This window comes from Anolis sagrei, chromosome 2 (assembly GCF_037176765.1).
Source record: "Anolis sagrei isolate rAnoSag1 chromosome 2, rAnoSag1.mat, whole genome shotgun sequence".
NCBI classification, from domain to species: domain Eukaryota; kingdom Metazoa; phylum Chordata; class Lepidosauria; order Squamata; family Dactyloidae; genus Anolis; species Anolis sagrei.
Window position 1 is genome coordinate 52,928,005 of NC_090022.1, and position 24,779 is coordinate 52,952,783.

At 37.2% G+C, this 24,779-nt stretch overlaps 1 protein-coding gene across 1 annotated transcript in view; it reads right to left on the bottom strand.

Moving 5' to 3' along the window:
- Positions 1-607: 607 nt before the first annotated feature.
- Positions 608-24,779, bottom strand: part of TXNRD3 (thioredoxin reductase 3) — a 29,366-nt gene continuing 5,194 nt past the window's right edge. The window contains exons 2-16 of the mRNA XM_060766199.2: positions 18,880-18,940; positions 16,858-16,967; positions 14,091-14,210; positions 11,856-11,928; positions 10,456-10,575; positions 9,902-10,044; positions 8,207-8,322; positions 7,880-8,105; positions 7,585-7,677; positions 7,233-7,309; positions 6,173-6,329; positions 5,338-5,445; positions 3,826-3,921; positions 2,973-3,107; positions 608-1,831 (exon numbers count right to left, since the gene is read on the bottom strand). Coding sequence (XP_060622182.1) covers positions 1,769-1,831; positions 2,973-3,107; positions 3,826-3,921; positions 5,338-5,445; positions 6,173-6,329; positions 7,233-7,309; positions 7,585-7,677; positions 7,880-8,105; positions 8,207-8,322; positions 9,902-10,044; positions 10,456-10,575; positions 11,856-11,928; positions 14,091-14,210; positions 16,858-16,967; positions 18,880-18,940 — 1,698 coding nt within the window. The 3' untranslated portion in view covers positions 608-1,768. The remainder of the gene's footprint in view (positions 1,832-2,972; positions 3,108-3,825; positions 3,922-5,337; positions 5,446-6,172; positions 6,330-7,232; positions 7,310-7,584; positions 7,678-7,879; positions 8,106-8,206; positions 8,323-9,901; positions 10,045-10,455; positions 10,576-11,855; positions 11,929-14,090; positions 14,211-16,857; positions 16,968-18,879; positions 18,941-24,779) is intronic.

A 24,779-nucleotide genomic window follows, 5' to 3' on the forward strand; every position in this document is an offset into this window, starting at 1 on the left:
CACGTTCACTTCGGTCATCTGGAGAGGCCCTGCTCGTGATCCCGCCTGCGTCGCAAGCGCACTTGGTGGGGACTTGAGACAGGGCCTTTTCTGTGGTGACTTTGGAACGCCCTCCCAAAAGATCTTAGACAGGCCCCTACATTGGCAGTCTTCAGAAAGAACCAATACCAAGTCCAGAAGCACTTTAGTAGAACTAAGATCATTGCACACCGCACACTGCACTTACTTTATAATCCTACATTCCTCCTGCCACATCAGCACTTTTAATCCTGTACCCACTACCCTGGCCGGCCCAGTTTTATAGTGTCTTGATGTATTGTTATTGTTTATTCTGCTTAACTGTTTTTAATTTGCTTTAGGTATTGTATTGTTGTACTGTGTTTTGAGGCCTCGGCCTGTGTAAGACGCATCGAGTGCTAGCGGGGTACAAATAAAGTAATAATATTAATATTAATATTAATAATAATAATAATAATAAAGAATGAGAGTATAAGAAAAAGAGGAGAATGTATATTAAACCACCGATCTGGTTCTCTTCACTTGTAGAGTGTCAAAATATATTCCAGTAGTGAAAGATTCATTTTTCTTAAGAATGCGACACTGTATATCATGTGACAATTACTCTTTTATTGAACTTTAAATTCCATGATGCGTCATAAATAGTTAAAAAAAAACTGTTTATATGATACAGCTTTTGAAAAAGCATTTCAGAACACATATTTAGACAAAACAAACTAAATCCAACCAAAATACTTCAAAGTAAATGGACTGTCCAGAAGGATTCATGGTACTAGGAATTTTACAAAGCAAAATGAATGGATGCTTGTGGATAATCAAGCAAAGTACTTGCACACGTGATCTAAACCAAATGCATTTGATTTTATGGATGAAAATAATTTAGTTATGGTATATAAATGGGAACAAGATTAAGTTACTGTGAACTTATTCCAATTTAACTTGGGATATTTTTTTCACTTGTGAAAATTGTGAGAGGAATTTGGAGATGATAGTCAATCACTTAAGAAAAAAGACATTTTGCATCTTTTTCTGCTAAAATAATCTAGGCCACAAAAATCTGTAAAAATTGGTAATTGAATGTCTCAGGATGACAGTTTTCTTCTGGCGACTAAACAGATAGCACATTAAACAAAACTACCCCATTATGTATCACGTGAGCTCTGAGGCATATAAAGAAAAATGCTTTAAACTTTGTTTGCTTATTTTCAAATTTATGTCAATTTAAAGAGAGATATTTATAAACACTGCAAACAGACCTCATCATTCATGTCAACAACAGATAAAACATACTGTTGATTGATGGTAGTTGAGAGGAGCTGCTAGCAAAAGTTACCAACTAAGCCTTCAGCTGTTCCTGATACATTCATACAAAAGCACTAAAACAAAGAATATTAAACTTCACTTGTGCAACTGAAGAGGTTCCTCGAGAGGAATCTACTTGTTTGACTTGGACGAATTGGTTTTCCCAACTTTACATAGAAGTCATCCGTCATGACTCGCCTCCAATTGGGGTTCAGAGCCAAAACTTCAAAAATACACTTATGTGCCCTTCTAAGAAAGTCAAGATGAAAGTTAACCCTGCTGTTTTAAATTGCTTCCTGTAGACACCCACTACCTTTAAGACAAGTTTCAGAAATGCACTCTACTGCTGTCTGATATTTCTTCACCCACATGTGTTTGTGTGCATCTTAAAACTCTCAATATAGTTAAGTGGAGCAAAAGGAAACAATTAAAACAGCAGGGTTTAACCTCAGCAGCCACTTTGAGCAATATCTTTCCCTGAGGCTCTTGTAATATCCATCGTAGTGAACACCTGAAAAAGAATGAAACAATTATTTTAAAGATCCTTACTTTTCAAAATCTACAAATCCAATAATACCATTCTATCTGCATGACTGGAACTAAAGCCCAACAATGAGAATCTGTCTAACACTTTGTAAGAGAAGGAGAAGGGGGGGAATCAAAACGAAGTGGTGGGGTCTTGGCACTTAAAAGCATGGTTCCAAAACATTAAAGTTTGTCTAATGAAGGATTTCTTGCTAAATGGGAACCATGTGTCTTCAACTACTATACTTTCAAATTATACAGATGCTCCAGACCCCCTTTCCACTCAAGTAATTTTTACACGACCCAGGGTCCAGAGATATACAGAATAGGTGTAAAATCAAACACTGACTGAAAATAAATCAATCAAGGCTTGCTAAACAGTCCAATTTCCCTTTTTTATGAAATACAGATGAAGCATTTTCTGCAAGGTCTATCACTGCCAAATTTTCTGAGACCCCAACATTGAGCTAAGGTAGTGGTTCCCAACTTGTGGTCCATGGACCACCAGTGGTCCGCAAGAATGAAAATAAGGTCTGAGGCCTCACCATTACTACACCATTACCTCAAAACCACACACAAAGAGAGCAACTTGTCTGGCAAAACCCTCTTATAGTGCTGAGGCACCGGGTATGTTCGGAGGGGAGAGGCTGACTGCCCATGAAAGATTACAACTATCACTTCAGCTCTAGATTATTAAATATGGTTTTCTGTGGGCATGCAGCTGACTACTACTGGGTTGCATATGTTCTATATCAGAAACAAGAGCTGATGTGGTCTGTCCAATACAATTTTCTAAATCAGCACCTCAAATAACTAAACTGAATCTAAAGTTGCCCAAAAACCGATTCATAATCCTTTTGATACTAATGTTGGAGAGTAGTCCCTGATCAAAATAAGGTGGGGAACCACTGAACTAAGGAGACCCCATGCTCTAGACAATTTTAAACAAATATATTAAAGGGGGGAGCAGGAGGAAATGAGCACTGCAAGATGCAATTGTAATAGGACATGGGTGCCTGTTTAAATGGATATTTAGGACATCAAGACGAAGAGGCAAATCATTTCCAGATGCATCAAAACAGGCAGTGCAGATTACAAAATTTTCAGGAGAATGCAGTTATTATTACCTCTGCACATGTTGGATGTATGCCGATTGTTTCATCAAGTATCGCCTTGGTGATGCCACATTTCATCGCTGCACCAAAACCTTGGGTAATCTCCCCAGCATTAGGTCCAAGAACATGAAGTCCTATTACACGGTTCTTTGTTTAAAAGGAATTGGGGTTGGAGAACAAATAAAAAACAGACCAGTTAAAATATTCCTTTCCACTGTAGGCAGCTGCTTTCAGGAACTTCTATTTTTTGATTTATTTCAAACACACACCCCGGCAACACTTAACTTGGGTGAAGCCAACAACATGTTCATTTTATTTATTTGTCTTAACTTATTATGTGAACAGCTGAAAATATCTAGACTGAATTAATATTAACATGATTTTGTTCCAGGAGCAAAAAAATTGACACACACACACACACACACACACACACACACACACACACACACGAGACCTGTTGAGATTTGCTTTTATGACAAACTGATTAGCAGAAATTGAAGCTTAAAATGAATTTTCAGTTAATTAATGGAAAGACAGCAAGGCTCTATTAAGTGAAAAGTTCGCTTTCCTGAGCATAGGTTCCCACACATTACATGATCAGGGTATGTGAGGAAAGCAGGAAGTAAAATGCTTTGAAACCACAAATAAAAATTAGAGGATGGAAAAGACATAAGATCGGAATCTGTCCACACCTCTTAACCAAGCTTCAGAAACTAAGCTTTATTCCTGCTTTTAATATGATACAGTGATGCTTGCCTCCTGACCTACATATACGAATACATGTAATAGAGCTATATATACTTGTTGTCAGAGTTTAGATTGTTAAAGCAAATTAGGGTGGAAATGTTTAGATCAAAATACATACATTGTCAAGCTTATTGCAGATAACTTTTCCATAGCAGGTATTGTTGTCTCTGTTAGGTATTGTCCATTCAAGCGGCCAAAATAGATTGTGATATACCTAAAAAGAAATTAAAGCTGGTAATTAGCAAAAAAATCTTCACACATCTTTATTGGAAGCCCTTAGGCTTCCAATAATCTTAAACTAAAAATAGGAGTTAAGCAACACATAGCACTATATTTTATTACGTCTTTTAGTTAAAACACACTTTTCAGTTGGCTTAAAATATTTAGATAAATATGGACCATAATGTCGGGGATTTTCATATATGTCCAACATTATAATCAAAAATCTGTAACATGAATCCATATCTTTTTTTAAAAAAACTTATTCCAATATGGAATAAGTGGAGGTTACAGCTCCAGCACCATTTCCCATATGTACTCTTTGGGTATACCCATTGTTCAGAGAAGCTTGAAGAGACTGACATTTTCAAACTAGGGCAGGAATAACCTTATGTAAAATTTTAAAAGAGGTATTGCATTAACAGTTGAACAGATATATTCTGTTCTTAGGAACAGTAAAGATTTATTTTAGAATACAGTAAAATCCCTGTGTCTTCAGGCAGATACATTAGATGACCTGTCATAGATACCTGAAACCATGAATAATAGCTAACACTATATTACAACTATATTTGAATCAGAAACATTTCATAGAATCATACTGGAGGACCTAGAGAGGTCCATAAAGATCTTGAGGAGGGAGAATATTTTTTGGATCATGGGTAAGTGAAAATGGACATCAAAGGGGAGGTCAAACTGTCCTTCAAGGAATAGTATACTGCCTCTCAGCAAGTAAAAAAAAAAAATCAAAGCATTTTCTCATTTATGTTGCCAAGAAATATCCCAAGCAGGGTAGCATGTCATTAGGGACTCGGAACAATGGATTCAAATTACAGGAAAGGAGATTCCACCCGAACATTAGCAATAACTTCCTAGCTGTAAAAGTTGTTCAGCAGTAGAACAAATCAAATTAATACAGAAAAACCCATTAAGACATAAAGACTAAAACATAAATAAACATTACTATCTATACCCTAAAAACAAATTATGAGACATTACATTAAAAATGGCTAACAATGGTGCTTCATTTAAGATGTATCACAGCAGCCATCCAATACATGTAGATTAACCAGCAGTCCTAAACACAGGGCTGGACTGGATGGCCCATATGGTCTCTTTCAACTCTATGCTTCTATGAATTAATTCCTAAAAGAGCATGGCTAGGAAAATACATTTCTTGCAATGAGGGGAACTGCTTTTTCAACAATGGAAACAACAGGAGTGAAAGGACACAAGTCCTTCAGCTTTCTGGTGCTTAGTACTTCTCAAAAGGGAAAATGACATACCAGTTATTGGTAACACATGTATAATTCATCTAAAGGAAAAAGTTAGAAAGCATGATGTGGCTGAACATGTACACCTCACACACTATATGCATAAGTACACATGGCTAGCTTGAAATTTATCTCACCTCTACGTTTTCTTGCCCAAGTTGTTCAATAGCCCGTTCCTCTGGTAAACCACAGCATCCATATTCCAGGGGTGTGAACACTGTGGTTGGCACATTGATGTAGTCACACTAAAATTGAAAGCACAAACAAGGATATATGCTTCAACAAAGAAGCAGTGCTTCTTGAAAGGACACATGTACACAGACATGTAAGCTTAATATTTCAAACCAACCACAGCAACCCCAAGGATGCCTGGGACTTGTTACTGCCATTATACCACTGCTCTCCTGTCATTCATTTCCATCCTGTGCAGTAATTCTAATCTTTCTTGTGAACAAGTGATGGTCACCAATGCTATTGTGACTGTTGTTGTATCATCACAATATTAGCCCTATCTTTCACTGAACTCTTGAACCCAAGCATAGAAGTAGTTGAGTCTAGCAATTGCTCATAAGTCTTGACTAGCTATAACATAATATCATAGCATTGATTTCAAATTTTGGAAAAAAAAAACATGTTTGAGCACTTTAATCAGATGAAAAGAAAAATTTAAAAAACCCAACTCTCAATCATAACAAAACACAATTTTGTAACCTAACCCAATTCTTTGTCCAAATGTACAGCTGCCAATACCAAGAAGTATAGATTTATATTACTACTACTGCTACTACTACTACTACTACTATGTTTATTTATACCCTTCTTTTTCTCTCCACAAGGAGATGCATTAAAAACATTTCAATACAATTTAAAATCTACAAATATATAATCATTAAAACAGAATTAAATATAATGGATATTAAAATCAGTTAAAATCAATGAATATATATTCAAACTTTTTAAAAAAAGATTTACCTTTATGGAGCTTCCTCCAAAAAGTCTGCGGGCCAAAAGCTTGCCTGCCTGTATGGCAACTGGTGTAAGTTCAAGTTTTCCTTCCAAAACATCTCCAACAGCATAGACGTAAGGCACATTGGTTTGCTCCTCATCACTTACAGGTATTTTTCCATTCCTTTTTAAGGAAGTAAAAAAAATATTACAGCATTATAGCTTTATATTACAGCATTTTCTATCTAAAAAGTATACTCAGACCTTCACACCCACTAGAGCAGGCATCCTCAAACTGTGGCCCTCAAGCTGTTTGGGCCTTTAACTCCCAGAATTCCTGACAATTGAAGAAGCTTGTTAAGGCGTCTGGGAGTTGGAGGTCCAAACAGCTGGAGGGTCACAGTTTGAGGATATCTGCACTAGAGATGGGCACAGACCCCTGTGAAAGTGAAAAATCATGGATAAAAACTATTTTTGTGTATTTATCTATTGTTGGTATCACATAAATCTCAATAAAGTATTGTTTTATGTGGCAGAACACCTTTCTACATCCTCCAGCATGACTCTATGGTCTTCCATTGGAAACTGTATCATAAAGCTCGTGGCCTGTAATAAACTAGATTTATCTTTATAATGGCAGCTTCACACAGTCCAACACATATCACTGCCTAAAGAACAATGCTGGATGCAATTCAAATGTTCCTCCAAGCAATTTCAAATGACAATTTAATCCAAAAAGATGACACCCCTTCCTTATTAGTTCAGAATGCCAGTTTCAATCAGTTAAGCCATTGAAGAATTTTCAGAAAAAGGAACGGTGTTGAATCTTAAGCATAGATGCTAGTGAAGTGCAAGTGTTTACAGACAAAAAACTAATTTAAAATTCAAATTGATAGCAATGCTTAAGACAATCATTCTCAATATTTAGAATTCCACTTGTTAATTTTTAAAAGTTTTTCAAATGACTTCTGAAAATCATGTGCATTTATGGGGGCAAAACGACAGGAACGATCTGTTAACCATCGAGGTAAACATCCATAAAAATATCCGTGGATTTTGGGAGAAAACAAAGCCTTAGAATACTCACTTTGGATTAATATTCACACCAATTTTGTCCAGGCCAATATTCCTGGTGCAAGCATCACGACCCACAGCTATCAAAACCTGCACAAAATGAATAATATATAACTGGACAGCCTTGTGTGAAAAGATTATCTCAAGCAATTTTTTTTCATAAATTTAGCTATTAAATAATTTCAAAGTTATCAAAAATTTATCTCAGCTAACACTTCTATACCATGACTTGGAAAATGCAAATATGAAGGCCAAAGGGAGCACAAATGTATTTGTATTGATATCGCTTCAGGCTTTTAAAGGTTGCCATTCAACAAAACTGGTTTACTATTCACACAAATATACAAGTATTGTTTTCTCCTTACAGTATTGTATTCTCCTTCGATCATGTCTGGCCCAATTGTGGACTGCGCAACCACTTTGAGTCTTCCAGGCATGCCGTCTTCCAACTTTATGACCTGTGTGAATGATCATGAGGACAGATATTTTATTTCATGCCACAAGAGTATTCCTGACAGGTTTTTCACCTTTACATTCACATTTGCCTTGGTGAATCACCCCACAACATTTACATCTTTATGCAGTATTGCTCAGTATTCTACAGAAAAAATGCCAGGCATCATTGTTTTTCTCACTGACTTAAGAAATGAAGATCCTTACCTCAATAGGAACGAACTTCCTGATGAATTTTACACCGTGAGTCTCCATGTAAGCCCCTGCCCTCTCTGCCATTTCTTGATCAAAGCCACGAAGAAGGATGGAGCGAACCATAACAGTGACATCTAAACCAAGGCCAGCAAGGAATCCTGCACACTCCAGAGCTACATAAGAAGCCCCCACAATCAGTGTCTTCCCAGGACAGTAGGGCAGGGAAAAGAGGTCATCACTGAAAACAAAAACACACAAAAATATTAGTACAAATAATACTTTTTTATGAATTCAGAATACTGTTGTAATTTATTGGCAAACCTTTACATTTCAGCTCACCTTGTAATACAGTATTCTTTGTCTCCTGGAATACCTAAATATCGAGGTCTTTCTCCCGTAGCAATAACATATGTCTGAGCTGTGTAGAAAGTTTCTTGTCCTTTCCTATTGGTTGCCTAGTAAACAAAAGAATTAAATTAAATAGATATTTTCAAAAAGTCAATGTGCTTTCCATAAGATATTGCCAGCACCATATTTCTTGGCTTATTTTTCACCTTTATGATGGGAATTTCTAACTGCAGCCCAATAAGAAATATCTGTTCCAGACAACCATTGGGGAAACAGTGTCTTGGAATCCCCCCATGTTGATTTTCAAATTGCTTTGCTAAGTATTCACAGAGTATTTACATGCATGCAAAAAACATCTATTAAATTTTTTATTTAGACAGAGTACAACAAAACCTACATACAAACATACAAAACAACAACAACAAACAAAACATCATCATCAACAACTTCTTTCTAAGCTATTTTCCCAATGGAGGGGTTAGCATTGTGACAGTTGTTTCCACAGGGCTTTGCTTGCTTGCAAAACATCAACAACAAAAGATTTAAAATGCTTTTTTCTAGAATAATACTGCTACATCCTAAATATCAAAACATGTTAACTACAAAGTATAAACAATTTATGTTATCTAAACTAAGGGCTTTACATTCTCTGCCTGGTGGTATTATATATGTGTGTGTGTGTGTGTGTGTGTGTGTGCGTGTGTGTATGTATATAAACTACATATGCATACAATATAATCTGGTTCAATGTATTATTTCTTTGTGAGTTATTTTGTAAACAATTTGATATGAGGCATATACATGTATTTAATGTCTTCTGCGTCTGTCTTCCATATAAGTACTAATGCGTCTGTAGGAAAGGTTGAACAATCTTTATCTGGAATTCTGAAATGTGTCAAATCCAAAATAGTTTGGATAGGTCACAGATAGTGACACTTTTTGCATTCTGATGCGTTCAATGTACATAAGCTTTGTTTCATACACAAAAACATTAAAACAATGTGTATGAAACTACCTTAAGTCTAAATGTATAAGATATATATGGAATATACATGAATTAAGTGTTTAGAGTTGGCCTGCATCTTAAAAGATACCTCATTATGTACATATGTGCAACAATAGGCATTCCAACAATGCAAAACCCGAAACATAACTGTCCTAAGCATTTCAGATAAGGGATACTCAATTTGTATCCCCCTTTTCTTTGCCTGACCAATGCCATTCAAGTATTTTTACTGATACATGTTCATTTCAGAAATAAAACCATGTGATTCTTCCAAATCCACATCTTAATCACTGGATGTTGCCAGTCCCTCCTGTTTATTTATTACTTTGAGGCATTTAACTAATAGTTTGTATAAAGTATCAGTCTAAACACACATTTTGGTGCTTCAAAAGTTAATCCTATTTCTGAGTATATTTGACCTGCGATTCCAAAAATGGCATCAGTTTTCTCCTATCACATCTAGGTTTTGAGATACAGAACAATGCATCACACCAATCACCATCAGCTCGCCCCTAGAAAACCATGTTAACCATATTTAAGAAATTAGAGCTGATGTAATCAATCCAATGCAGTTTTTGGAATCAGCATCCCAAACAACCCCAGGAAGAGGTTGGGCTGTGTTATGCAAGCAAAGCCTTTAAGAAGACTAAAGGTTAATGAGAGCAATACTCTGTAGTTACCTTGATTTTGTGTGGCCCAACAAACTCCCCATAAGCGTTGAGGTATGTTACAGTCTTCTCGCGCAAGGCCACCCGATAACCCCAGTTCAAGGATCCTATATAATTCTGAATCGCTTCAACCATGGTCTCCCAGTTGTGTTTAACTATGTGAGAAATAAGACACAATTGTAGAACTGTTTATTTGTTCCAACTGGTTAAATCTGAAAACAATATAGCAAACCCAGACAATTTAAAATAATCTCACTTGAACCTTAATGATTGTCAACATTTTTTTTTAAAAAAACTACTGGCAATAAAAAACAATTGGATACACTTTAAAAAATCTGACATTTCATTGCCTAGGTTTCCTGCTCTTCATTAAATATGACAAATAAAAATAACATGGAAGCAGTCACAGTCCTAAGGCTGTGAAGAAAGGGTGGAGGGAGAAAGACAGTGTTTCCTTTAAGAGATACAAACTGCTTATCTAATTTTATCAGTTACAGGGCTTTGCTCCCAAGCTTGAAAAACACATCAAGTCATTCCTCTCCTTATCAATGAATATTTTTACAAACCTTGCTCATCATATTCCCAGCCAAACTTCCTTGAATCTTGCAAGGCTTGACCTAAAAGGGCTGCCTGATGCATCAGCTTTTTAGGAATGCAGCCAACATTTACACAAGTGCCACCAAGTCCTGAAATGCAAAGTATATATTCAATGAAACAGAATCTTGTTTAGTTAATATTACTTTAATAAAAGTGATCCATGATGCACACAAATTACATGTATAGCATCTTTGTTGTCCATTCACATTCCTGTACCCTTACTGCATGTCAACTTTTCATTAGGCATCAGTATTACTCTATAGTGAGATCCAGAGCAGTGTAGCAGTTTGAACACTGGACTTATACCTTTGGAGTTCAAATTTACACTTGGCCACAGACACCACTGGGCAATCTTTGAGCAAGTTGCTGCCCATCAGCCTCAAAAGAAGGAAAAAGTAACCCTCATCTGGACAAATTGGTCAAGAATACCACAGGATAGGCTTGCCTTAGAATCACCATTACTCAGAAACAACTTGACAAGACATGGAAATTTAAGACATTTTCAAACATATAGCTTTATACTTTATCTTTATATTATCACTCTCTGTATAGGACAGTGAAAGAGAACAACACTTTTCAAAGTACCAAGTTTCTCAGCAACAGATTAAAGAAAGCAGGTTCACCTAGGTAAAATTGGCAAGTGTGTTTAATTTTGCATATGGTACAAACTTATCGAGACTAGAATAGATAGCCAAAGAAGGTGAACTTTCCAAGAAAGTGGCTTCACTGCCTCTTTCAGGAATGCTGCAGCAGTGATTTAATGCATTGGCAGGTTTGACTTTGTAACAGCTAAGATTATTTTAAATTCTGCAATTCTATGTACATAGTAGAAAGCATCACAACTGCTTAAATCCAAAGTTGTGCTAAGCAAATCAGGCTTTCCTCTTCCCTCCATGCTGTCTAAAAGTCTGTTTCAAATGGTTCCCCACACCATTTCTCATAACGAAATACACATTCTGCATCATACATTGAATTGAAATCTCATACAATTTTAATATAGACAGTGAAAACGTGTTTACAGAGAACGGCCATTTCACATAAAATTACTAACTATGAGTCACTACAGTGTAATAAAAAACCGAGCAAGTTGCTTTTTCCACTACAATCTCCGGTATATCCCTAAAATTGGTTCCAGTTGACTGAGAAGCCCTCAGAACCAGTTTGAAGGAGGAAGAGAGGGGAGAAGGAGGAAGGTTCTGTCGCAACGTATCTTTCTATGTTGGGAATTATAATGATCACAAATATTTTCTCATCAAGCATCTATTCAAGAACTAACCACACCCAGCAAGACAGCAAGAAACATGAATAAAAAAAAGATAATGCAAGCAAATTTAATAAGCAATAATAGGGGAACTGATTAAAAACTTACCCCATGTAGTACCAATTGGTGTTGGTACAACATAGTCTAGTACCATGACTTTCTTTCCTAAAGTTGCAGCTTCCTGGAAAGAAGATGTAAGACAAATTGCTTTCCAGTGAACTATTTAGAAATGCATTCATGAAATGTATCATATTTTAAACAGTAGTACTTAACCTGGAGGAAGAGCATGGACCTCTTTAAATACCTGAGGAAAATATTCTATCCCATCCCCAGGAAAATGCACTTAATTAATAAATAGCATAAAACTGAAGTTGTCAATGGACTGGAGATAACCCTTGCCTTAAGGGGTGGCAAAGGTATCATTTGTGACAAAAAAGCAGGCACAGGCTCAAATGCCAACTCAATTTATCAAACACACATTTTTACATTTGACATGACTTGGGGACCACTGATAGAGAGGTGCAAGGAAGGACTTTTTTGGTAGTCACTCCAAGCCTATGGAACTGCCTGGCTGGCTCTTCTTTCATTGGTTTACCAGAAAGGGAAGATTTTAAAAATTAAGACAGGTCTTTGACATCTAAGCTAGTTTACTATTGAAGGTGTTTAATTGCTGTGATTTCCATTTTACATACGTGTTTTGATTTGTTTATCTTTCATTCTGTTTTATTTGAACTTTAGCAGCCTGGAGTTTAGATTTAACAATAAAATAAAGTAAAGATGCTATTACATCCTAGCTATTTACTTGCTAAACTGCTATTGCTCTTATTTCCAGGTCTCTTTTCTACTTGTATTATGCTCTCCCTCTCACTATGTTGTTGTTAATTCGTTCAGTCGTCTCTGACTCTTCATGACCTCATGGACCAGCCCACGCCAGAGCTCCCTGTCGGCCGTCACCACCCCCAGCTCCTTCAAGGTCAGTCCAGTCACTTCAAGGATGCCATTCATCCATCTTGCCCTTGGTCGGCCCCTCTTCCTTTTGCCTTCCACTTTCCCCAGCATAATTGTCTTCTCTAGGCTTTCCTGTCTCCTCATGATGTGGCCAAAGTACTTCAACTTTGTCTCTAGTATCCTTCCCTCCAGTGAGCAGTCGGGCTTTATTTCCTGGAGGATGGACTGGTTGGATCTTCTTGCAGTCCAAGGCACTCTCAGAACTTTCCTCCAACACCACAGTTCAAAAGCATCTATCTTCCTTCGCTCAGCCTTCCCTAAGATCCAGCTCTCACATCTGTAGGTTACTACAGGGAATACCATGGCTTTGACTATGCGGATCTTCGTTGCCAGTGTGATATCTCTACTCTTTACTATTTTATCGAGATTGGACATTGCTCTCCTCCCAAGAAGTAAGCGTCTTCTGATTTCCTGGCCACAGTCTGCATCTGCAGTAATCTTTGCACCTAGAAATACAAAGTCTGTCACGGCCTCCACATTTTCTCCCTCTATTTTCCAGTTGTCAATCATTCTTGTTGCCATAATCTTGGTTTTTTTTATGTTTAGCTGCAACCCAGCTTTTGCGCTTTCTTCTTTCACCTTGATTAGAAGGCTCCTCATCTCCTCCTCGCTTTGGCCATCTCACTATATTATCTAATTATATTATCTAATAATTTCAAACATGAAAGAATATATTTCCTTAAATGATAAACCTGGAACATTTTTAATTGTTTTGCTGATGATAAAAGTTGTTTTCCCAGGGGTTTTGCCAACTTAACTCAACAACAAAATGTTTATTTGATATGGTAAATGGAGTTTTATAATATGACCTAACCATGAAAAATAATTCAGAGGGAGTAAAAATATTTCTAGGGAACTACAAACAATTATTTTTTTAAATTTAGAAAATCACTTCTTGAGACAGCTCAGCTCTGCATGCTGGCTGAAAAGTAAATTCCACTATAGTCAACCAAGCCTACTTCCATGCTAATTTACAAGACTAGGCTAGAATTCAAATCTCTCAGAGGCAACATCAACTTTTCCCAAGCTTTTGCAGCCCTTTTTGTTTTAAAAACAAAAGATTAAGCAAGATGCTTTTTCTATGGCTTTGCTCAGATGGCTGTTGTATGCCTACAAGTCATTTCCGATCTTTGGCAGCCCTTCATAGAGTTTTCTTGGCAAGAGTTTTGCTACTGCCTTCTTCTGAGGCTCAGAATGTGTGACTTGCCCAAGGTTACTGAATGGGTTTCACTGCTGGGATGTGAACCAAAATTACCAAATGATAAATCGAATGAACACTTAGATGCACTGCATTAACTGCACGGTGTTCTCAGCAATGATGTACAGATTACTTACCTTGGAACATGCGAGTCCACCAGAACCTCCACCAATAATAATCAGGTCATAGTCAAAGCTTTCCAGCTCTTCACCCTTTCCATCCCCTAAAAGGCTCTGCAGTAAGCCACTCTGGTAAGCCTGTGATAAGAGGACAAGATGCAAAGATCAGAATGTTTTACTAATTCTCCAAAATCAACCCTATGGCAAAAGGTTGCAAATAATACTCTTCTACTCACAGAAATGTTTGTGCTCAAAAACCTACCTCTGCAAATGGAAGGGGAACTAATTGGATTAATTTGGTTTTTCCCCTAAGGCCTTGTTTACATCCTAGCATTATCTTCAGAAGATTGGAGGATGCTTTGGCATAGACAAGATAATACAGGAGAAAGACTGCTTACTGTCTGATTCTACCCACTATGCTGGTTCTAGAGAGTTGACTTCAACAATTGCTTTTGAGATCCCTGGTAACTTCTATTAAAGGCGTAACAAAGTTCTAATGTACAACTGGCCCTCCACATTTGGGGATATGACTTTTTCAGATATGATAATTCACTGATTTCATTTAAAATGTTCTCTTTAGGAATCTCCTGATTTTCCAGTGTAACTCTATGGTCCCTTCTGGCCAGAAGTCAACCACAGTCATGCTGAAGAGATTCCTAGAGTTTCCCTCTTTCAGGCAGGCCTTTTCAACCTGTAGCCCTCCAGGTGTTTCTGCCTCCAACTCCCAGAAGCCCTAGCGAGCTTGTGCAATGGTAAGGAATTCTGGAAGCTGAAGTCCAAACCACCTGGAGGGCCAAAAATTGTGAAGGCCTGTTCTAAGGTAAAACAAAACAGAATTTAATTATATTTTTTCCACATTACTGGAAGTCCTGGGCACCTAACTGAATTGGAAAGGCTGTTCATATTCCCAATATTATTTAATATTTATATTAATACTATGAACATTATGAAGGTGAACCATTTTCAAGATATCTAGAGTAAAATACTATCAGTGTTTGTCAACATGCAACAGTATTTCTCTTTTACATCAGAAAGAGAGGTGACTGTGCAGATTCTGGAACAGTGTGTCATGTAATGATGAGTAAACAGAATCTGAATCCTAGTGGGTGGGGTCCTACCCCGGCTGAAAACACCAGGTGTGAAATCTAAAGCATAGTTCTGAATCAATCTTTTTTGCTAGTAATTTGAATCATATCAATGGTTCAGAGTGGTTTTTTTTTACTGACAGAGGCAAGTACCCCAAGTGTAGAAGTTCCTGAATAAGGATAACTTGGCTACAATGACTCAGACACTTGTAACTTCAAGGGTGATCCAGAAGCAGCTACAGCTGGTACAAAATGTTTTGGATTAGGTTTGCTAATGGTGTGCCCATCAAGAGAACAAACGTCTCTACCAGTAATTATACTATCTGGAATTATACTATCTGTATTTGCTGTATATACTCATGTTTAAGGGCAAATTTTGGGGCCAAAATTATGGATTTTGCCAATGGTCATCCCAAGAAGAAAGAAAAACATCAATGCTGCCTCAGAGGGCCAACCACCTCTGGTCAATGCCACTGCCATTCCCTACCTAGGCATACAAAAAGGCAAGAATACATCACAGTAAAGAGTAGAGTGAACTTTTAAGTTGTCTTGGTAAAGACTAAGCTCTAACCTTTTACCACTCTTTTTTATAAGAGTTAAGATACAATACTCGCATGAATAATAATTAATAAATAACAATAAACTTTATTTATACTCCACCACATCTCCCCAAAGGGGACTCAGGGCGGCTAACGTGACGCCAAGCCCAAAATTACAGTATAATACAAAAAGCAAAAATATCATTAATAAATACATGGAATAACAAAATAAAATAAACAATTTCAAAATAACATGAGAAATAGAACACAGTGGGAGGGCCAAATGTACTAGGAATAAAACTGATAAAACCCTGGATGAGATATGTAGAATGTGTTTCTGAGGGAGAATGGGTTTCTGAGGGAGGAACACAAAAGGACCAGAACAGTAGGGTTAGGCCTTCTTTAAGAGTAGGGGGAAAATTGCCTCATGAGGACGGAGCAGTAATTAGAACAGACTGCATATGGGAAATATATTCACTCGCCAAAAGCACATTGAAAGAGCCAGGTTTTTAGTTTTTTTTCTCTTAAAAGCTGCTAAGGTAGGAGCTTGCCTAATTTCACCAGGCAGTGAGTTCCAGAGCCGAGGGGCCACAGCAGAGAAGGCTCTCTCCCTCTTCCCCAAAGTTGTACTTGTGATGATGATGGAAGTGAGAGAAGGGCCTCCCCAGAGGATCGAAAAGTTCGTGCAGGTTTATAGAGGGAGATGTGGTCACGAAGGTAGGCGGGTCCCAAACCATTTAGGGCTTTATAGGTGATAACCTGCACCTTGAATTGAACCGGAAGACGAACGGCAACCAATGGAGCTCCTTAAACAGGGGGGTAGACTGCTCCCTGTAGTTCACTCCTGTTAGTAGTCTGGCTGCCAAATGTTGGACCAATTGAAGTTTCCGGGCCGTCTTCAAAGGTAGCCCCACGTAGAGTGCATTGCATTGAATAAGTCAACCCAGGTTTTTAGAGATTATTTTTTTTCACTAAAATTTCTAGACTCACACATGAGTATATAAAGTAAGAAACCTCATACTGAAACAAGGTAGTAGATAAATAATCAAGCTACAACTGTTCAGTACTACATTATATAATTAGAGGTTACAAAACTGGTACTAATTGAAGAAGCCCAGAGTAATGGTCTCATTACAATGTCAAAGAAGAGATTAAGATTACCTGAAAAGTCTGGTCACATCCACCCACATGTGTTCCATTTACAAACACATTGGGAACAGTCCTTTGGCCTGTTAATTCTAGTAATACTTCTTGGATGCTGGGTCCTTCATCTAGAGACAAAATAGAAACACTATGATTGTAACGACAATGTTCACTGAAATGACACATGCAATAAAGAAGATTAACTCTCTCTTAAAATCCATTTAGGTATGCTAAATCAAGGAGCAGAAACAACTGCAGTCACCAAGATGACTCAAATGGACTCAACCCAGTATTTCCCTAATTACAATGGAAGCCTTGATGCTTTTTAAGATAAATGTGCAGAAAGCCAAATATAAATATCAAAAACACAAAATGCCATGGGAAAGCATCTTCAGACTGTCTGCATTTGGATTTAATAAAACCTCCAACTTAGACACTTTATCTTATGGCACAGACATGAAGAAAGCAAATCCCAAAGACAGCAACTTGCAAAACCATAAGTACTGTTTGTACTCGTGTATAAATTGACTGCCCAGATAAGTCATGGACAAAATATGTAATTTGATATGATCCATTGATAAGTTGATGACTGTTCTACAAAAAGGAAAAAGTACCAGTGCCTACTCAGGGGGCCAGCCATCCCTGGACACTCCCACCATTTTCCCACCCAAACTTTCAAAAAGGCCAGAAGCAACACTGCAGTTGAGAGAGTATAGGAGTTGGGTGCTTCTTTTAGGTTCTCCTGGTTCATAGACCACAGACTACTTTGTAAAAGAAATGTAAACAACTGCACTGCAGTCCATGAAAGCCTATGACAAATAAAGCATGTCCACTCTTAGGCTGTTACAGGACTGTTCTAATTTCCTTCAGTGTTCTAACACATTGGTTTTTATTCTTTTTCTGGGACACAGAATCCTTTGAGAATCTACAAAGGCAATAAAATTCCTATCCCCCAGAAAAATGCAAAAAAGACTTCATTGATCCCTTGGAGTCTATCCATGGAAATTTTAGAGCAAGAGTAGTACCCCAAATTAAGAATCCTTGTCCTAAAAAAGCAGCAACTCCTACTACAAGTATCATAATAGCCTTGAGGATTTTGCAAATATATTTCAGTATAGTAGTAATGAGGCAGTATGCTTTACTGAGAAGGCTAAAATAGACTATTAACCAATGCAGTGTCTTTTAGGAGTGAAGTCCTACTTAACACACACACTGTAATTATGAACTAACAGAAACCCAAGCCTAGGAATATACAAATGCAGCTCAAGTGGATTTTGGTAAGCCTCGGGTTTAATAACTTCATTGGGAATTTATACAAAAGACAAGATGGTGTGTGTTCTGACAACTTGTCTTTTCAACTCTTCACATGCATGAAGGTAATTCCGTACTTGAAACAGTATCAGTTCTATACTTTTCATCCAAATGTAACCCTATTTTAAAAATTCAAGCCTGCCTTTTGACCCAATTGGCAAAGGGATACAGAAAAAAGATACCAACAATGTCATAAATTAAAGTACACAAGACAAAAAGAACAAACCTCAGTACACATTAAGCTGTATCCTTGCTTTAAGTTACTAAATGGATATCTATGAGGAAGTTTTCTTTTTCTTGTATCACTCTTCTTTTCTTTTCTGTCTGGTTCCAGGTCCTCCCACATAGTAGCTGGCATGTGAACTGAATACGCTATGTTCTATATGAGCACTCTGCAAAATCATTAGTGTAGCCGTGTGCCCCAATGAATGTAGTGGAATTTACTTTTCAATAAACATGCAATGATATGTGTAGTAAATACTTATAACCCCACCAAAGTAAACCAATTCAGTATAGAACAGGTAAAAAAGAATGCTCTACAATTTCCAGAATGGGCCAGCAGTAGAACTAGTTGAAAGCACCTGTCATTTAATTCAAGATGTATTTTCCTATTCATCTCAAAATGCTTGTTTCAGGATTATATTCATCCATATGTATCAGAATTCTGTATTCTTTCCAATGACTCAGCATCTTTCTTCTCAAAGTTTTGTGACATACTAGGCCACTTACCCGTCTTATCAAGTTCTAGAGCACTATATTCTACCGACATAGAATGAAATAGATCTTTCACCTGCAAAAAGAATAAGAGAAAGTATAAAAATAGAGCCTTTATTGTTTGTAAAACCTAAGGGACACTTTTATTTCTTACAGAACAATTTTACCATGCTAGAAATGTTAAATTTTAGATATGGTTTAAAATACATTATGTAAAGGACTTTCTGTAGCAGTGCTGTACACAAGGTTCATGAAAAAAGATAGCTAAATCTTACCTAAACTAGCAAAGTTAGTTTATCATTAACACTTTAATCATTTCGGGAAATGTAACAGCCAGTGCAAAAACCAGAAAACCTTATTAAATGTTTGTTGTTGTCATTATTTTTAATATCCCACTTTTTTTCCAAATTGGGACTCAAGATGACTTGTAGATATGTGCATGTACTTTTACATCACCTATTGACTCATGGCAACCCCTTGAATTTAATAAAGGGTTTTTAAGGCAAGAATTATGAACATATTTTTGTTGATTCCTTCCCTTGAAATGTAGCTCACAGAACCAGGAATTTGTTAGCAGTTTCCTATTCAAGTACTAACAAGGGCAAATATAGTTAAAATACATAAAATGTGTTCTTGCTGTTTACAAAAAATACAATTAAAATTAGCACCAATCTCAATATCATTTAGAAATCAGATTACTACCCATCTTTGTAGGTAACTTCTCATGAATAGCTATAGGATGAAATAGGTACAGTGGTTTAAAACTTGTACCCAGCCATAAAAACCCACTGAGCAAGTCACACTGTCTCAGGTTTAGGGTCAGAATAAGTTGGAAATTAGCTGAAGGAACCCAACAAGCAAAAAAGATCACATTAAATTAAATGGGTTTCCATGTGAAAATGGAAATTCATGAAATACATATTAATACTCCTGGCTTTTAATTCAAGTATTCCCATGCTTGTCCATTTACAGCTCAATATCAATAAATTGATGATAACCCTGAAGTTCGCAAGGGTGTAAAATTTGTTTTGCTGAATATTATGAGGAGGAATGCAGCAGAGCTTGAGATAGAAGCATAAAAGAATAAGGAATGTACAGAGAATGTTATCTCTCAGCAAATCTTCTGGTTTGTACGTTTATGGGACAGAAGTAAGAGCTTCCCATACAAGAAAGAAATCCTACATGCTAACTGTGGATGGGGACATCTGTTCTTGATCTCAACCCACAGGAAAACGCAGAAAGGAACTCAGAGACCAGCCAGTGAAAACTGATGGTGCTCACTAAGATTGGATGGAGAATTGGATGTGAAAATGAAGGAAGCAAAGAATCAAACAGCTAGTAGAAAGGAAACAGAATGGCTGTGTTACTGATCAGATGTATCACACCAGGTAGGGAAAGTGTGCCTTGGATCCTGAATGTGAATGCTGCCCCCATCCCATTTGTAGCACCTGAAGCTCTTTCTATCCTTTAAAGCCTCAATTTTATAAACTGGTACTAGATTTGCCTGAAAATTGCACTGAAAGCCCTCTTCACAACATGGAAACACCCCCCCCCCCCATTTTTGCCAGAACCCTTCTCAAGGTGGCAACTAGTGATGCAATATTACTCCCAGACTTTTTTTGAGAAAGATTCTGAAGAAAAACCTGAAGTAGCAAGTGCAAAGTGTTAAAATGAAGTCTGAAGGACAGTAGTAATGCAATCTCAACTCCTGACTGCAGGCAAGTAAATATTCAATGTATGTACCTGTTCTAACCAGTTTACCAATCTAATTCCATAAACTTGGGAGTGCATCTGCACGGCAGAATTAATGCAGTTTGACACCACTTTAACTGTCATGGCTCAATGCTATGGAATCAGGGGAGTTGTATCTTTCCAAGGTCTTTAGCTTTTTCTGCCATAGAATGCTGGTGTACCACCAAACTATAACTCTCAGGATACCATGGCACTGAGTCATGGCAGTTAAGAGTGGTGTCAAGCTGCATTGATTCTACAGTGTAGATGTATAATCGGAAAGGAGGCAAGACATTCAGAATGACACCAAAATGTCATCGTGAGTGCTGTATGAAGAAAACTCTCATCATTGAATGTATTGAAATTGCATTATCTGGTCAAAAGACATGTTACTGATAAACTGATTGCATACGGGAGATAGATTGTGCTAATTTGGAAAATGAGAAAAATAATAATCTTTTTTAGCACAAGATAAATTAGAAAAATAAAAGAGCAATGCTACATGACAAGGGGTGTTGTCATCTTTGAAACCTGTGTCAGTTTTGCATAAAGATGTATCGGATGAAAAACAAACAATGATAATATGGTGCTTACCACAAGACTACTTGTCACGAGTTAGTACAACCTTTTCCTTTAATGGAAGGATGATAAGACTTCATTAACATGTAAGCCAATAATATTTTAAAAGGAGAGATTCCTTGGAGATTTGTTTGGCACTAAACTGAAGAAAACTGTTTAAAAAGTGAGAAAATAATTGAACATTGTAGTGTGTTGCTGAATTTTCAAGTTTCCTTTTGTTATACTAGATGATTTATGTATTTGTATGTGTTTTGAAGTCACCTGTCAATTTATGGCAACCCCATAAATTTTAAAGAATTTTCTTAGGAAAGGAATACTCGTTATTTTCTGTTGGGGCTCTTCAATATAATATGCTAAGTAGTTTCAAACACCTAAACAGGTTTTTTATAGTGATTTTTCCCCATTCTGCTATAAACTCTCCAGTATGCCAGTATAATAGAACTGCGTCATGTAGCACGGAAAGCATCTGATGCCAACATAATTGGTGTAAAATCTGCTAAATGCTCCCATCAACATTATGAAACAGCACACATAGTCATGGCTTAACTTTGGTCATATGCTCCAGTTCATGGGCAGTCAAAGTGTAAGACTCCAAAGGTTGTTGGGCTGGAATTGCCGACAACCTTAGCCAGCAAAAGTCAATGGTGAGAAATACTGGAAGTTGCAGTATGACATCCCTTGTTGGGCCACATATTGCTCAACCCTACTCTAGTCATTTCCCTTTTCTCCTTAAATATTCTCAGGGTGGCAGCAAATATTCAATGTCCACTAAACTGTTTTGAAATTTTCAGTACAACTTGGATTACAAACTGAATGTCAGCATGAAGTAAAAACTGCATTGTAAGCACTCATTTGACCCTTGAACTTTACAAGCCTAATCTGCTAAACACTATTTAACAGCCTCAGAAGCAACACCCTACTTCTAGAACAATTCTTATGTCATCCACAGCTGCTTCACTAAAGCTATTTTTAAATAGTGAAGTGGCTTACATATCTAATATTTATGTTTACACATGCATATTTATATGCAGCTATGCAGTATTTTAAGTAATACTGAAGTCAAATGACATGGATATTTAGGGTTATTTATTTAGATTGCAAGAGTCCTTTTTTCTTATCCATTTCCACATTAGACACTGAGAATGTGTTGTAGTAGAGCCTGTGAGTAATGTTACAAACAGTAGTATGGGTGCCAGGGGGGGGGGGGGAAGGGTTCATCGGCAGCAGGAATCTGATGATGAGCAGCAGAGAAGGAGGATCCGGGACATACGGCACCTACAGATGAAGAGTCGCTTGAGGGATTCTCTGGGGATGATGGGTCAATGAGTGAAGGAGAAGGAGACACCTTGGATTGGACTAAGATAAGAGAAGTGCAAGCTATTTGTGAGGAGCCAACAACTAGTGATACCTTTTTGGGGTTCTCTGGGGGTGAAGACTGGCAATCTGGGGATCCAACTGAGTCTTGGGGGGACCTAAGTCTTGACAGGAGATGGAGGACTTGGAGAGAAAGACAAAGGAATTCAAGCGAAGAGCTGGGAGCAGCTGTGGGGGATAATGATGGGGCGGCGGTCAGTTCATCTTCTGATGACAATTTGTAAATAAAAGTGGGTTCAGGGGTGATGGGTCCTTGCAGAAGGCAAAGTGTTGGTGAGCGTTCGTGTGTTGGGTGCTGTGTATTGAAAAGGATTCTTGTAGACTTGCAGCTGCCTGTTTTGTGTTCAGCGTTGGATATGCAATTTGGATCTCCTGATCGTTGCGTGTTATTGACCCGGATTGGCTTTTCGTGAATGTGGACTTCTCCCTTTTCTGGACTTGGACTGGCTTGGCTAAAGACACTGCTTCTGCGGACATTAGAGCAGCGCTGTTTCAGATTTCTCCCGCTTCAACGCTGGACTTCGGCTGACAACGCTTCTCTTCCTGCGGCTCCTCCTTAATGTTAACCATTTGTGTACTGTGCCATTTGGTTTTGCCTCAGAGCGCTTTCTTTGCTTCGTTCCTTTTGCATCCAATCAATATGGATTATATTTCTGTTTACCTTTTGGACCAGGTCTGGTTTGTTTCTTGAGTTTTGACCAGTGGCACTGCACTTAAGTGCCTCTGCGTCCTTTTTCTTTTGTTTTAATAAACTCTGTTTTGAAGCCACTTTTGAGTCTGGCCCTTTAAGGTGTCTGTGTTTCTAACAGAATGTCTGATCAAAATAAGAAGCTGCCCCCATTATGATTTCTTTGTTTCCAAAAAAGGGAAACAGGATTTTCTAGCTTCATGATTTCAAGCAATTATATAGAAAGAAACTATCACTAGTACATTTCCATCAAGGTGTGCAGTTTACGAATGAATGTGCCAATGCTGAAGTGTCAAGTTGTACTCTTCCCTATATCATCTCATCACTCTAAATATAAAAGGATAATGTTGTAACATCAAGACCAGCATTCTGGAATGAATGCAGTAAGCCATAAACCTAATCAATCTACACAATCTAGCATTATTACAATATGCATGCACATCAAAGCAAACAGAGTTAAATAACTCAATCAAGCTAGCTCTGGTATCTTTTTAATTCTAATAAAGCTAGATCTGGTATCTTTTTAATTCTAAGCATTTAATGCAATTTATGCAATAGTAAGCTTTAACCATTTTTCAAAGAATGTTTCATTTGCTGCCAGTGATCACATGTCAATGCTTACAACACTGTCAACATCTTTCCTTTGGTTGCAACGCTTTAGATTAAAAGGACAGAACGAATTAAAAAGAAACTTTAAAAGTTGAGGAAGATTTGCTATATGTAGGCTAGAAAGTACATAATCCATCAGAAATATAAACCACATCCAGTTTTGAATCATGCCTAGTACAAGGCTACTGAAATCATGCTTAGAACAAATAATTTAAGTTACTCACAACTAGGTTCCCTTAATTTCAATGAAGGTTAATCTTAGAATAACTTTAATCAGGATCTGACCCACTGCTTTACTTATTATGAAGTGAATAATAGTTCCAGCCAATTGGGTGATGCTTTAATTATATTCTTCCCTAAAGATAGCAACAATCATCCCTCCACATTCATGGAGTCAACAAACTACAGCTTGCATTTTTTAAAAAGCCAACCAAATTTCACAAAGGAATTCCAGATTTTGCCATTTTATTATGTCATGTGTATCATGGGACTTGAGAATCCATACATTTTGTTATCCATGGGGGTTCTGGAGGCAAATCCCAGCTGATATCAAGGGCCTTATTTGCTATCATTCTTTGGGCTTTACAAAACCAGTGTTATTTTTCATTAACTTCACTCTTTCTTTAGCTTCAGATATAGACACTGGTGGTACTGATTAAAGTATTTTAATAAAAAGTACTGTATATACTCGAGTATAAGCCTAGTTTTTCAGCCCCTTTTTTAGGCTGAAAAAGCTCCCCTCGGCTTATACTTGAGTCAAGGTTATTTATTTCATTTACTCTGTTATTAGTATTATTTTTTTACATTTATTATTTTACCCTATTATTATATTTACATTATTTTGCTCTATTATTATTATTCTATTTATTATTTTGCTCTATTATTATTACATTTACATTATTTTACCCTATAATTATTATTACATTTATTATTA